Here is a 15266-nt window from a genome sequence, read left to right as displayed (position 1 = left end):
CATTATTTATAGAGAAACAGAGGGTGTTTTCCCCTGACTTCAGTCTCACAGGCATTGCATACTCCCACACTGTACTCTTGAAACACTCTACCCATCAAATCCTTTGACTCGTGGGTTATTAGGCTTAGACAACCTGGTCAGGTTCGGGAATGCAGAGAATAATTTCCCCACTGTGGGACTAATAAAGGAATGTTTCTTCTTCTTTCATTAGAGCTTCTGGAGAACAGACTGAGTACCTTAGAGGAATAACTCCTGAGAGTTTAAAGTCAGGGCACAAATAATTTAACAACATCACTGAGCCCTCTGCAGCAACACCCTTCCGTCCTTTGATGACATTGCAAAATACAACTACTGGCATAAAATTCGATTATTGCAAACATACTGCAGTGGGCTGATCTACAGGCATCTTTTTTTAGGTGGAGAAGAATTCTAATGAGTACTTTTTAGTGGTACAATAATTGTCCATTTGCTAATCTATAGTGTATTTGTTTGTTCGTTTTCTCTACACAATAAATATCCCTAGGTTTGGATCACTTGCTCTTCTGTTTTGTGCCAAGGCACATAATTTGTGCTGCTCTGTACTTCATTATATGGTGCTGAGTCTCAGCATTTTTTTGTGATGTGTTTACATCCATATTGGATCATCCACAGTGTAGGAATTGCAAGTCTTTGCAAACAGTGGGCACCAGGGTCAGAAACTATAGATATATAAAATATTTTGTAATCAGTGATCCTAAAGGCTGAAGGCCCACAGAGACCAGCAGCAGCCGACCTGTATCGGCTTGTCTATAGTAGCATTGATCCTGACAGTGCATCAAGGTATCGAATCCGAGGCAGAGCCTCTCCTCTTCAGGTCAGGGGTCAGCGAAAGTGAGGGGCCTACGTGCAGAGAGGCAAAGTTAGGAGCAATATAGCGCAGTCTTTAAAGATGGCTCCTTCAAAGACCTATTATACTCATTTTCAGGTTCATACTTGTATTTTCATTTTCTACTGGTTTGCATGCTGTAATGTTCCCAAACACTTTATTCTTATCAAATTGTCTGCCTGCAGAAGCCTGTATTTACCCTTTGAAAAGTTCTGGTTCAGGGCCTGTCTCTTTAAGCCCCCCTCCCAAAAGAGCCCAGTCTGATTAGTCAGCACATCCAGGTCTGCATGTTATTCGATCTCTCTCTGAACAGCTCTACTAGGGGCCGGCTGTCCTCAGCAGTGTGACTCAACACAGAGGTTTAGAAGCACTTTTATACATTTACTTGAATAATAAACTAATAAAAAGCATTGATCGAAAACTAAACACAGCACACATTCCAGAAAGAATCTGATCCAGAGAGAAATGAACATTTGCATGCAAGATAACAGCTTTCCCCAACGCTTCTGCTCCCGTAAACAATGCTATTTATATCTCTGTCCCGTCAGCTCAGTATTTACGTTATGCATCAACTCAGTAAAACTTAAACATACTGTGCTTTACGTCAGTCTTAAAGATACATTTGAATCGATCGACAGGGCCCAGTGAAGAATAAAGCAATCAATGTATCTTTTTATACATCCATGTGAGATACAGAGCTAACATGTTAGCATGTAGCTCACAGAGTCAACAGAGTGACCATCAGTGTGGTGGTGGTAAATAGATGTGAAACACTAGCCAGGTGATAGACATACTAAAGTGATCATATTAATAGTATGTTGATAAGTGTAGGAGCTGTTTTCATATCAACAGAGTAACGACATAAAACCTTTGTCAAATAACATGTTATATTTGTCTTATACCACAAGATCATTCATTGTAAATTTAAAAATGACAAAAACCCAGTTTGATTATAAAGCTCTTTATCCCGAGACTGAAATATACATAGGGTACACATAATGCATAACTTGTATGTAAACTGTCCAGATCATGTAATCCATCAGAGGGTTTTTTGTAGACTCAAGTTGTGTCAGACACTGAAGGAGCTCTCAGGTCAGAGGTGGTTTCTCATACAGTCTGCTGGGTTCAGCAACAACTCACCAGACAGGAGCTTCAAGGACCAAGCATCAGGTCACTCAGATCACCTGTAAAACACGGCAGATTCACTGTTACATTATACTGTCATGTAATAACGTCACGTGAGACTTAACAATGGCGGCAGGCCCGCGATTATTTAACAGGGAATAAGACACACAATGGAGACGCGCTTACACACCACGTGTGTTTGAAATAAGCATAACAGCGCGTATGTGTGTGTGGGTTAGTTTCAAAAGAAGGAGAAAAGAAGAATAAAACACTCAAAACAAGGCAGATCTTCACATCAATTACTGTAACTTTATCACACAGAAGGCCGAGTAGAGAACTCTGGCTCAACAACTGCAGCACTGGACCTTTAACTAATGAAGTACAGTTTACCAACTTTACTCACGGTTGCATATTTAAACACACCAACACTCAGCAGTGTGGAGCAACATTATTAAAGCAGCAACAAGCACAATAGTTATGTTACACAACACTGAACGGGATTGTGCCCAGACAAAAACCTCTTACTTTAGATTGCTTCGTAGTTGTTATTGTGTTCCTTTGGACTTGTTTGGCGGAATTTTTCCTGCCTAGGACCGGGGACCGACCTACGGGTTTAACGGCAAGCTGATGTGGGATAAAACAGCGAATGTCGACTTGAAGAATCTGGTAATTCCGTGATCTTCCTTCTGCAGGTTCAAGTGGTGGAGCACGGGCCAAGTTATCCATTTCTCCTTCAGGATCTAAGAACAGTATGGTGTTCAGCCAGCGAAGTTAGGACTGTTACCTCAGAGGTTTTTTTTGTAAAGGCACCAACGTTCACAATATCTGTGAATCATAACAATCCAGGAACTTTACACTCTGTTCAGCTGGTCGCTACAGACAGTGTTATTACACTTTAATGTATTATTTAGCCTGAGACAACATGACAATAAAACAAGTATTCACATTGCAATGTCTTCTAATAGGCTCTGCGTGGTCAGGAAGCACCGAGAAGACGTTTACAGACTTTACTAATAATTTCTCCTCTGCTCTCTCTCTCTTCTTGCTGTCTCACTCGCTACGTTAATCGTTTTATAGCCAGGACACGTTAGCACATACAAGGGATTTGTCTTGGTGAATAACAATAAACAGTGCAAAACTCTAAAGACAAAATATAAATTATATTATTTTAGCTCATGTCTCTTTCAAGGGAGCCGAGCTTCTCTGTACCACCGGCCTGAACAATTTAGTGACTGGTGCTAACGAATCAAAGTTAACGTTACACAACCAAGAAGAGGAATAACTGTTTGACCATTTGTTTTTCTCATCTGTGCCTTCAGAGCAGTCTTTCAAGTAAATTTACACACTCAACAGAGCAGCAACGCACACATACACACACCAGGAAAAAATGTTTTCCACATTTCAACATACTACTGTCATTATTTAACTGGCTTCATATGAGAGGAATGTCCACACAATCTCTCTCTGTATTACCCAACGTTACTACATTACCCCAGCCTGTGGACCTACAATCGAAGCTAGTCCTCAGATGATGGCAGTAACTTTACTTGAAATACATGAAGACTTTTCTGTTGGTTCATGCAGCCAACAACAGAACAAGTAGCATTCTTTGCTTGAGTTGTGTAAGCAGGTATCTGATAGCCAGAACACCACAATGGTGGACAGCAGTGGATTCTCCAGGTTCACCTTGGGTGGGGTCACCTATAGCATATGGTGGTTTTGCAATACCGCCAAGAAACCCATTGGAACTTCTTACGTAGGAACTGGACGCTATTTTGACCAGCTGATTTTTACACAGCTTCTCAGATAGATGGAGTTGGAGAAAAACATAGAAAGTGCTATTCTCTGACACTTCGAATGACATTAAAAAGTGCATTTTGTATAATAGGTGACATGGCGTTTCAGTGTATCTATTATATAAACAGGCTAAGGGCACATCCAGAATATCTCTCTCGAACAGTTGGTCGAATCCATTTAAAAATCAAACAAACCAACACTCTAAACTCAAGGACAAAAAAAACCACAAATAATTATTCGACCCAACCTTATGATCAATTCCAACAGCTGTGTATCTTCCATAGATAGCTTCTCTTAGGGCTGTATAAAAGGAGGCTAGCACGATTATTTGGGCAATCACGTAGAATTAGGAAGAGGTACTTAACTTGGAGGAAAAGTAAAGCGCACTTCACCCCTCCACAGATCCCCCAGCGCCTCCTCTCAAGTTCCTCTCCCCATCGGCCGCACCGCCCACGTCAATCTGCTGCCAAGCCTCTGTTGCTGGCTTTGTTGATGCTCAGTCACACCGGCTTGTTGTCCGTATTCGTCTCTGGGGGTTATTTGGCTCGGTCACACAAGTCTCTCTTCCTCTCAACGCTCCTTGTCCAACCGACTGGCCGCTCGCCATCTCTCTCCATGCTGTCATCTCTTCTACCCCAGCCCTGCACCCACACCTGAAGGAAATGAACCTGGGAAAGGCCCCACACATCCAAGACAGTGAGCAAATAATGTCCTCTCTTCCCTGAGGTCCTCTCTTCCCGCAATGTCCTCTCTTCCCGCAGGCGACAGGAGGAGGGAGTCAGACCCACCCTGTAGCATTAGTCAAGAGCAATCACCTAATGTTTATTTTTTTAGAGGGAGGGGAAGGAAGGAAAGGAATGTTTCAAAATTCAGATTAGATTTTCTCCCATTTCTTTCATTCGTGGTAGCACAATGGGTCAAGCAGCAGCAGCATGATGATGTGAAGTGTTTTGTCTTTGGAAATCCATTCCGAATAAGTGGATTTAAATGAATCCTTCTATTTACAAGTCTTAATGCAGTAACTTACTGGGAACAATTGACCAATAACTTGCTATAAGTTACACCACAGTGAAGTTACTATAGAGCTAACTGCATACTGTAAAATGAATGACAGTAACTTAAACAGTACTTTAGTGCCGTAGAAGTAAGCACAGTACTGTGCAATGAACTACAGTAGGGCTTCTGTCCGTCATTATTTACTCTTTTTATCACAGCAAAATTCAAATGCAAAAGAAGTTGAACACAGTTCAAGATTAGTAGACAATTTATTGGCACAGAAATCCTACACTAACCTTGACACTTTTAAAAAGTACAATTCATTTGAATGTGAAACTCAGAGGGGTTTCTGCCCTTACATCAAGCCTTTTAAAAACCTAAAAATATTAGCTATAAAAATGTATACTAAACAATACAGTATTAGGAAGTATTATATATGTATATATATATATATATATATATATATATAGTCAGTAAATGATAAGTTATCATGATGTTGTCAAATGTAATCTTGTTAAATGTAGTTTTGGTGAGGAATTAACTCTAAGCAGCTGATAATAAAGCTGCAAATGCTAAGATTTTTAAATCAATAAAAATATAATCTTTTATTTCCACGATCAATTAAATTGTGTGTTTATGCAAATAACCACAGTAGATAACTAATAACAAAGCAAAAGCATATAGCTGATGATGATAATGAATATTTTTGTTCACTAGCTATAGGCCTATTTGAAATATTCTTGTTGATAATCGTAAAAACAATGAAACTGATATTTCCTCTGGAATTAAAGTAATTGAGGTAAATCCAGGCATTTCGATTAGCTTCTCATTATTAGCCAAATCCAGATGTTTGCTCCTAGAAAGACAGCTCTCTAGATTGCGCTCTATTGTGCTCTGATAAAACATGTTCTGTTCGTCACAAAATATTGAAAACAATAACTGCTCAGTAAATTCTGTGTAGACATTTCTGCCACATTCTCTCTCTTAAGGACATTATAGAAACTACAAAAAGACACTATAGAAAATATTAAAGGAAACAAGCATGCAATATTCTCTTAAAGTAGAGCTATTAAGCTGTAGATTAACACCCACTTTTTTTATTACAAATTTTAATTCTGGCCTTAAGTGTGCACAGTACTATGTTAGGGCCATTGCAGGTTAAAAGATAATAATTAAGGAGCCAGGGAGGGGGTAATATTCTGAGGAAAAACTCAGAATTTCCAATATTAGAGTCGTAGATTTATAAGGAAAATACTTGGACACTCTCTGAGATTAAAGTGCGAAACTCCGGTAACGCCAGCCGTCTGAATTTTGTTGTCCATAGTGTTATTATGATAATGATGGCCTCTGAGCAAAGCAAAGGCCCTTAGAGATACATACATGTTTTCCTTCATGTTTTTTCCATGTTCTTTTATGAACATAAATAATTACTAATATTCTATAATATATTCATGATGTTGCACTTGGTTGTACCGTCAAAAAGTGACCCTGCCTTCCTTCCCACACCTGACCAAACGCTATGTAAAGTGGGTGTGATCGTGATAGTGCTTGTTTGGAAAAGTTACACGAACAATCAGATAGGCGAGGGGTTTTCAGACGGTGTATCTGAAGCATACTGATACCTTTACTTTCTCACACTCTTATCTCTGAGTTATCCTTATCTTTACATCTTCTATGCAGTTTTAGACACATTTCCACTCATCTTTCCCCCACAGACGAAGTCTAAACCGTTGCTGTCATTTCCTAAAGATTAATATTTATCATTATTTTGGAAGCAGAAACAACCGGAGATGTCCAGGCAAACTGATACCAGAAATTAATGGATCACAAATTTTAAGAGGCCACGGTATACTGTGTAATGGTTAAATTCTGTGAATTGGACTTCTAGGACTTCTAGGATAAAGTATAATTATTGTTTTTGAGATCTATTACTACAAGAAAAAAATTCATTAATTAATAATTAAAAGCAATTTTGGGACATCTTGCAGCCTGGCAATTCCTGTACTTGAGCATTTTGGGGTATGGGGGCTGGGCTGTAGGGCAGTATACTGACAAGTTGGCTTCGATAGAGGTGTGCTTGCCGCTGGCACAGCCCCATTCGGCTCAGCAACATCAGGATGTCTCTGTGAAATGCCTTTGTCAGGATAGCATAAAAAAATGGGTGTGCACAAGAGTTGAGAGGATAGAAAAGCACCAGCAGCACCTATGGAGAAAAAGATAGATCAGTCTTTATTTTAAACAGAAAACGAAATTGGATTGAAGCTCAAGAGAGTCACACCTTGGAATCTGTGACAGTCATCAATGGTTGGTGGAGAGCCGCAGACAAGCCATAGAAGCAAATGGGAGCCAGACACAGAAAGTTGGTGAAAATTAGAACAGCCATGCGTTTGGCCATGCTGGTATCGCTTCTGCTGGACTGGTGCTGGGGATTGTGCACCATACAGTAGATGTGGAGGTAACATAAACATACCACCATAAAAGCTACGACATTAACCATCAGCACAGAGACCACATAGGCCCGAGCAGCAGTTGTCTCAGTGTCCATGGGTAAGCAGATGCTCACTTTCTGGTAACTGCTCACACCAACCAATGGAAGCACTGCTAGGATCACACACAGCAACCAGCCGACGAGCATAAACACAGCTGCATGGCGTAACCTGATTTTTCTGTCCGCCCTCATTGCGTAGAAGATAGCATGCCAGCGCTGAAGGCTGATTAAAGTTAATGTGTAGACAGATAGCTCGCTGGCAAACACTGATATTGTTCCAGCTAGATTGCAGCCACCTCCTGTTTGCCAGGCAATAGCATAGTGGTAATAATGGGAGCGTGTGTAGAGGTCGACTGACGCAACAAGCAGTAAGTATATCCCCATACAGAAGTCTGCAAATGCCAGGTGACCCAAGAGGAAACGGGTAACGGACAACTTCTGTTGGCTGGTCAGCAGGATGAACATCACCAGGAAGTTGGCTGAAATGGCCAATGGACTGACCACCCAGACCAACACCCTCAGGAAGCCTTGACTCATCACATCCTCACAGGGGTTCAGGGCATCTGGCAGAGGGGTGCACAAGAGTCCATGATTATCTGTGTGAAGTTCATCACACAGTGCAAAGTCAAAACCTTCATTGGGATGCTCTGTAGGTAACTCCACGTAAAACAAACCCTCATTTTGAGACTGTTCAGTTGGGCAAATGGGGCTGTTATAACAATGATTGTGATTTCTGCTGTCGGCAGCTGGGAGACCAAAGCTGTCGTTCAGATGATGGTAGATTTTGTGTCCCAGATACCTCTGAGAGAAAGCTGCAGAGGATTCCTGCAGCTTTTCCAAAGCAGTCCGGGTCAGGTTGCAAATAACTGCTTCAGAGTTTCTTGAAAACAGATGATATGGATTATTGATCAGAGAATGTACTTCATTTTTTTAGGTGCATGCAAATGTTGAAATATTATACTACAAAGTTTTTTGACACCATAAAGTTTCTACAGGATCAAAAATTCCTGAGTGGGGAAAAAAGCAAAAAAGCATTCGGCCGCTAACTTGTAGTCACTTTGTAAATAAGGCGTCAGACATTTATCAGAACCTTCACCGTATACTGTATATATAAAAGAAAAAATGTCAAAGGTCATCAGCAGCAACTGGCAAACTAATTACACTTGTTTAATTGTAAACAAGCAAAGTACATTTTCAGATACCAAAAAAAGAAACTAGATACATAGTCTGACAGAATAATCTGGTTTGCAAGGGAGAACCAGGAATACATATATTAGTGCTGGGCACGTTAACGCATTAATTAATTAACGCCGACAATTATATTATCACGGGTTAATGCAGTTTTTTTATTTTTATTATTAAGCGGACATTTTTAACACAAGAACCAGGCAGCAAGCAGTGAACAGCTGTGTTTGTGTGGCATCGCTTCCTTCTTCCCCCCAGGTCCAGAATCCCTCCTACACTCCGTCACTGTCGTTCACTCTTGTCTCACACACACACACACACACACACACACACACACACACACGCGCGCGCGCGCGATCGTCTCTTTACAGATCAAACGTGACTGTTGTGAAGTGGAGCTTCTAGTGAGGACCAAGACACGTCTTGTTTGAACAGAATACTTTACTGTCTGAACTGCATTACAACAGTGTTACAGTGAACAGAACGCACTCTTGCACCCGACATGTGGTTTTCTACGTATCATCGACATTGTTAGCGTCAAGAACACGTACCATTCTACTTCCTGTTTTCATGCTCTTCACAATAAAAGTAAATCATGCAATCAAACAATTTACAACAGTGACAATATTAAAATACATATTGTCGAGTTTTTAAAGTGTTTTTGTTTGGAATATGTATAATAAGCGTATCATTTAGTTATCGCTACTGAGAATTTAACAAACAAAAAAAAGAAGTAGATAGGTTTGCAGTTTTCAAGGTGTATATTTCAAATTGCATCTATTACACACATGAAAATAAAGTTATGAACACCGGCTGAATATCTATTATCAGAATCATTATAACTGTATAACTGCTACTGTGTAAAGGGAATATTGCTGTTAAAAAGAACCTGATTTGTTTGAAGTGTTTGCAAACCAAATGTTATTGCCCTTTTGTTCATATAGCAGTACTTTTAAAATAAAAGTGCGCAATACACTACTTTTGAATTCATTATTGAACTTTGCGCATAACAATGCAATTATTCGCAAAAAAATCATGCGATTAATCGCGATTAAAAATTGTAATCGTTGCCCAGCACTAATATATATATATATATATATATATATATATATATATATATATATGATAAATAGATACAAAATAAATATAATTTTAAGTTAATTAAAAAGCAGAGAAATTTGATATTATGAAAAGCAATTTTTTAGTTTAGGTTGAAAAACAGTTAAAGAGGCCAATATTGCCAAAAAGGAAAAAAAAGAATAACCTAAGATCATAATTATCACAATGGTCAAAGTTCATCAATCACCAAAATATCACACAATAAGATGTATTCTTTTTGATCTTATGTCTAGGGTTTGATATTACAAATAGAAGAGCTCATTAATCAATATTTGTATGGTTGCCTCGAGAGGCTGCTGGCACACTCTAGTTAGATGTTTAAGGGCTGTCACATTGTTAATAAAGTGCACAAAAATGCACATGATTTTTTTTTTCCCAGTAACTGAACTAATTGAAATCACTCTAGATTGGCCCAGATTGTGCGAGTACCCCAATACATACACTATACTGTGGGCCTTTAGCCTTTGAACTGGCCCTTTAACTAAATGTTTACTCTCTGCCTTCGTAGTCTACTACTGGATATAACTGCCTTATACAGCCTAATCTGTCTGATTAATGTTTTTATTTAATACAGTTTGGTATGTAAAGGACAAATGCTTGACAGAAAGAATAACAGTGGGAAAATATTTCCCAACACTTTTAATTCTCTTAATTACCCTCTCCATCTTTTCAATGTTTTGAGACCGCAACAATGGCTTGGGAAGGTCAATTCAGCAATTTGTAAATGGACAAAGGCCTTGAAGGGGGGCAGTTCTTTGAGGGTCCAAGTGTTTTTAGCTTGGAGCTTTTCAATGGTCTCCAAACCCATTAAAGGAAGAGAGCTAACTTTGGTTTCTGAAAGGTCTCTGGAAAGACAAAAAGTTTAGATTATTCATTTGGACACAAAACTGAGGCAGTTCCGGTATTCAACCTCAGCATACCGCAGTTCCAAAAAAAATAGTTTTTATTTGACGTTAGAATATTATTTGACAAGAAAACACAAAGTAGTTATTTGCTCTATTTTTCCAAGAAGAACACCAATTCCTCTTCTCTCAATTCACTCACAATTGCGTTGGGCCGTGAATCACGCCATAAAATGCTAATTCATCTATTCGTTCCAGATCCATATTCCTGTGAAGATACCTGTAGAATAGATATAAAATAGATAAGTGGCAAAGTAATATGGTCAAAATTGTTCTGTTGTTTTGTACAAACATATACAAAATCCCACATAATCCCACTTTTTTACTTTATCAAAATATATTTTTTAACACAATAGTAGTTCAACATGTCATCCAGCCAGGTTGTTAAAGCTCAAACATACATTAATAAAGGAACCAAATAAGAAAGTTGTAAAGTTGGATGAAATTTAAATATTGGTGAGTGTGTGTGGACTTTGAGCTTTTGTTTTTGTTTCACTGCAACTGTTCAAAATGGCATACACTTCCTCCAATCTGCTCCCATTGAAGGCATATTGCTGGATCTCTTTCACACCATTGCTATTCAGCATGCTACAAAAAGAGGGGGGTGGGGGGGAGAGAGAAAATATCCCATGAACCTTCCATTAACTCCATTTTTATTAAAAGTGGAAAATAAGTTCCATGTCTATTTGTAAACATTGTAGCAACTTCATAACTGTGCACTATGTAATAACTACACATAATGTAATAATTTAAATGGAATAAAAGCTCATAATATAACAATCAGCACATAATGTAAGAAATCCATCAGCGCAACTCAATAACAATTTTGTGCATAATGTAATAAGTTATTACATTACGAGAAAAGTATTACATTATAAACTAAGCAAAACAATGTTATTAAATTTGAAATAAAATAATATATTAATCTGTTCGGCACTTAGTGTGGTAATATTAAAAAGGAGTACTCTCCTTGTCTTCTTAAAGCATAGGAATGCTTCTAGTTTGACACAAGTGGAGTCCTAAAATTAAAGCAACTTGATTTTGTTTGTTTGGTTTGGAGGAGATTCTAGACTCTCTCAATCTTGAATGTGTGAACAAATTCAAAACAATAAAATATCCCGTGACTTGGACAAATGAGCCTTTAAGGAGATGAAGCTGAATATAATATACTGGGTGATTGTTAGCATGTACAATATTTATTCCATACATAATTAATCCATTTACTTTAATATGGCATTTAATGGCACAGACATAAAAAACAGGCACATGGTAATGGTAATGTGTAGCACTTTTCGAGTCTTCCGACCACTCAAAGTACTTTAACACTACATGTCATCATTCACCCATTGACACTCATTCATACACTGATGACCATGCAAGGTGCGACCTGCCCATCAGAACTAACTAACATTCCTACAGCAATTTGTGAATTAAGTTTCTTGCCCAAGGACACATCGACATGGACTAGCGGAGCAGGGGACTTCTGATTGAAGGACGACCCACTCTACCACTAAGCCACAGTCACCCTTGATACAAACAGGATATCACAGCTTTTTTGTTGCCGCCTCACAGCTCATCGCTTGTCCTTGAACACAGTTTTACGCGGAGTGGCCATGCAACTGCGTAGTAATGGAATGGAAGGACAGGGAATTGTGACTGGGTTATTTTTTCCAGTTCTACGTTGTTCCTCATCCTTTCATGGACGTCAAGGAGGGAAATCTATCCTCCCAGAAGGAGATGGATTATCTCTCAGCAGAGATCTAAGACCTGTTACAGAAAGTTTGTGTCTGTCATGACAGACAGAAATGGTTTTACTCTGCAAACTTCTTGGTACCGAAGAAGACGGCAGATTTCAGACCCATTTTGGAGCTCCGTATCCTAAACCAGCCTGCAAGATGTTCTGTATGTGTCAGGATCCCTGTCAGACCAGACACCTCCCATGGCCACACAGCTGCAGCCACTCCAGCCGATTACCTCCTGCAGGCTGACACACCAGACTCAGGTCCCACTAACGCTTCCCCTGGCACTATATAAACTCTGGTCCTGCAGTCTGGGGTTGTCAGGTCGTACCGTCTTTCACCCGCTTCAACCCCGTTGCATCTTCTGCCTCGAGCGCCTGCCTCCGGTGTCCGGCGGTCTGGGAATCCCCCGTGCCCTCCTTTGTGTTTACGGACTACTCACCACTGCTCTGCCCTCCGTGGTGTTAACGGACTACACACCGCTGCTCTGCCCTCCGTGGTGTTAACGGACTACACACGCCGTCAAGCTACCAGCCCTCCGGTGTCGAGCCACGGGACTCACACCGTCAATCTGCCTACTCTCTGGTGTCGAGCCATGGGACATCACGCCGTCAAGCTACCAGCCCTCCGGTGTCGAGCCACGGGACTCACACCGTCGATCTGCCTACTCTCTGGTGTCGAGCCACGGGACTCACACCGTCGATCTGCCTACTCTCTGGTGTCGGACCACGGGCTCCACACCTTCCTGTCTTCTCTTTATTCAGGCTAAATAAAACCTGTTTATATCAACTTCTGTCTCCTGTGGTCTTGCGATTGGGTCCTAACCCGTGAACTCCTGTGACAGAACGACCTGACCATAATGGACCCAGCAACCACAGGAGCAGCTACGCTGTACAGGCCTAACAGTCTGCTGGAGGAGATGAGAAGTTTCGCTGCTGAAGTTTCTCAGATTAGCTGTTTCGTGCAGGAACTAGCCCGGACAGTCAAGTCTCCACCAGTTCCAGCACCCGCACTATCCCCTCCTGTCCTCGCTCCGCCGGTCTGGGAATCCCCCGTGCCGGCTCCAGATCCCTATGACGGAACACTGAGGAAGTGCCAGGGCTTCCTGTTGCGATGCCAACAGGTATTTGACCGTCAGCCTCAGACTTTTGACTCGGACGGGTCCAAGGTCTCCTACGTGGTTGCATTACTGTGGGGAAGGGCTTTGGACTGGGCCGCAAGAACATTAAGTTTTGATCGGCCAAATGCTGTGCTTTTTGTGGACTTTGTGGAGGATCTGAGGAGGGCTTTTGACCCTCCGGTGGACTCAAATTATATGGCTCAGCACCTTCTCAGCCGGACACGGGGCCAAGCAAGTGTAGGGGAACACTCGGTGGTCCGGCCAACTCCGGCTCCCCGTATTCAGATGGCATTCCGGCCGACACCGTATCTAGCTGCCGCCTCTGCGCCGCAGCCAGCTCCTGTTCCTGCCGCCTCTGCGCCGCAGCCTGTTCCTGCTGCCTCTGCGCCGCAGCCAGCTCCAGTCCCGGCCGCCGCCGTCTCCGAACCGCAGCGACCTCCAGTCCCGGCCGCTGCCGTCTCCGAACCGCAGCGACCTCCAGTCCCGGCCGCTGCCGTCTCCGAACCGCAGCGACCTCCAGTCCCGGCCGCCGCCGTCTCCGAACAGCAGCGGCCTCCAGTCCCGGCCGCCGCCGTCTCCGAACCGCAGCGGCCTCCAGTCCCGGCTGCCGCCGTCTCCGAAAAGCAGCGGCCTCCAGTCCCGGCCGCCGCCGTCTCCGAACAGCAGCGGCCTCCAGTCCCGGCCGCCGCCGTCTCCGAACAGCAGCGACCTCCAGTTCCCACCGCTGCCGCCTCGGAGCCGCATCGACCTCCAGTTGCCGCCTCGGAGCCGCATCCACCTCCAGTACCTGCCGCCGCTGCCGTCTCGGAGCCGCATCCACCTCCAGTGTCTGCCGCCGCTGCCGTCTCGGAGCAGCAGCGACCTCCAGTTCCTGCCGCCGCTGGACCAGCATCCTATTCCCCGGAGCCCCGACTCAGAGAGTCCGAGTCCAGCCCGCCTGAGCACCCGTGTCCGGAGCCCTTCTGTCCGCCCGGCCGTCCGCTGGAGCACCCGTGTCCGGAGCCCTTCTGCCCGCCCGGCCGTCCGCTGGAGCACCCGTGTCCGGAGCCCTTCTGCCCGCTCCGGCCGTCCGCCGGAGCACCCGTGTCCGAAGCAAGTCCGGCCGTCCGCCGCAGCACCCGTGTCCGAAGCAAGTTTGGCCGTCCGCCAGAGCACCTGTGGCCGAAGCTCTTCTGCGGCCCCGTGATCCAGTCACCCATCCTCCGGACCCCCTCCGCCCACCCTGGTTGGCTTTGTATCTGCTGGGACGTCCCTCCTCCGGACCCCCTCCGCCCTCCCTTGATTGTTGTTCTGGACGGTGTAGCTTCGTCTGGAATCCGTTCCTTGAGGGGGGGGGGGGTACTGTCAGGATCCCTGTCAGACCAGACACCTCCCATGGCCACACAGCTGCAGCCACTCCAGCCGATTACCTCCTGTAGGCTGACACACCAGACTCAGGTCCCACTAACGCTTCCCCTGGCACTATATAAACTCTGGTCCTGCAGTCTGGGGTTGTCAGGCCGTACCGTCTTTCACCCGCTTCAACCCCGTTGCATCTTCTGCCTCGAGCGCCTGCCTCCGGTGTCCGTCAGTCCGGGAATCCCCCGTGCCCTCCTTTGTGTTTACGGACTACTCACCGCTGCTCTGCCCTCCGTGGTGTTAACGGACTACACACGCCGTCAAGCTGCTAGCTCTCCAGTGTCGAGCCACGGGACATCACGCCGTCAAGCTACCAGCCCTCCGGTGTCGAGCCACGGGACTCACACCGTCAATCTGCCTACTCTCTGGTGTCGAGCCATGGGACATCATGCCGTCAAGCTACCAGCCCTCCGGTGTCGAGCCACGGGACTCACACCGTCGATCTGCCTACTCTCTGGTGTCGGACCACGGGCTCCACACCTTCCTGTCTTCTCTTTATTCAGGCTAAATAAAACCTGTTTATATCAACTTC

General features: G+C 43.4%; 1 protein-coding gene across 3 annotated transcripts in view; it reads right to left on the bottom strand.

The window, feature by feature from the left end:
- Window positions 1–5940: 5940 nt before the first annotated feature.
- The window catches only part of LOC116400734 (thyrotropin receptor-like), a 34037-nt gene continuing 24711 nt past the window's right edge, over window positions 5941–15266 (bottom strand). For 2 of the 3 annotated variants that reach the window (XM_031878720.1, XM_031878718.1), the window contains 5 exons: window positions 10997–11065; window positions 10620–10697; window positions 10232–10420; window positions 7062–8151; window positions 5941–6986 (listed from right to left, as the gene is read on the bottom strand). In XM_031878720.1, coding sequence (XP_031734580.1) covers window positions 6744–6986; window positions 7062–8151; window positions 10232–10420; window positions 10620–10697; window positions 10997–11065 — 1669 coding nt within the window. In that variant the 3' untranslated portion in view covers window positions 5941–6743. The remainder of the gene's footprint in view (window positions 6987–7061; window positions 8152–10231; window positions 10421–10619; window positions 10698–10996; window positions 11066–15266) is intronic. The other variant, XM_031878719.1, reaches the window with a different exon arrangement.

This window comes from Anarrhichthys ocellatus, unplaced genomic scaffold (genome assembly GCF_004355925.1).
Source record: "Anarrhichthys ocellatus isolate YVR2014 unplaced genomic scaffold, GSC_Weel_1.0 scaffold195, whole genome shotgun sequence".
In the NCBI taxonomy this organism is placed as follows: Eukaryota; Metazoa; Chordata; class Actinopteri; order Perciformes; family Anarhichadidae; genus Anarrhichthys; species Anarrhichthys ocellatus.
The sequence above is the reverse complement of the archived record's forward strand: the minus strand, read 5'-3'. Positions and strand labels throughout refer to the sequence as shown.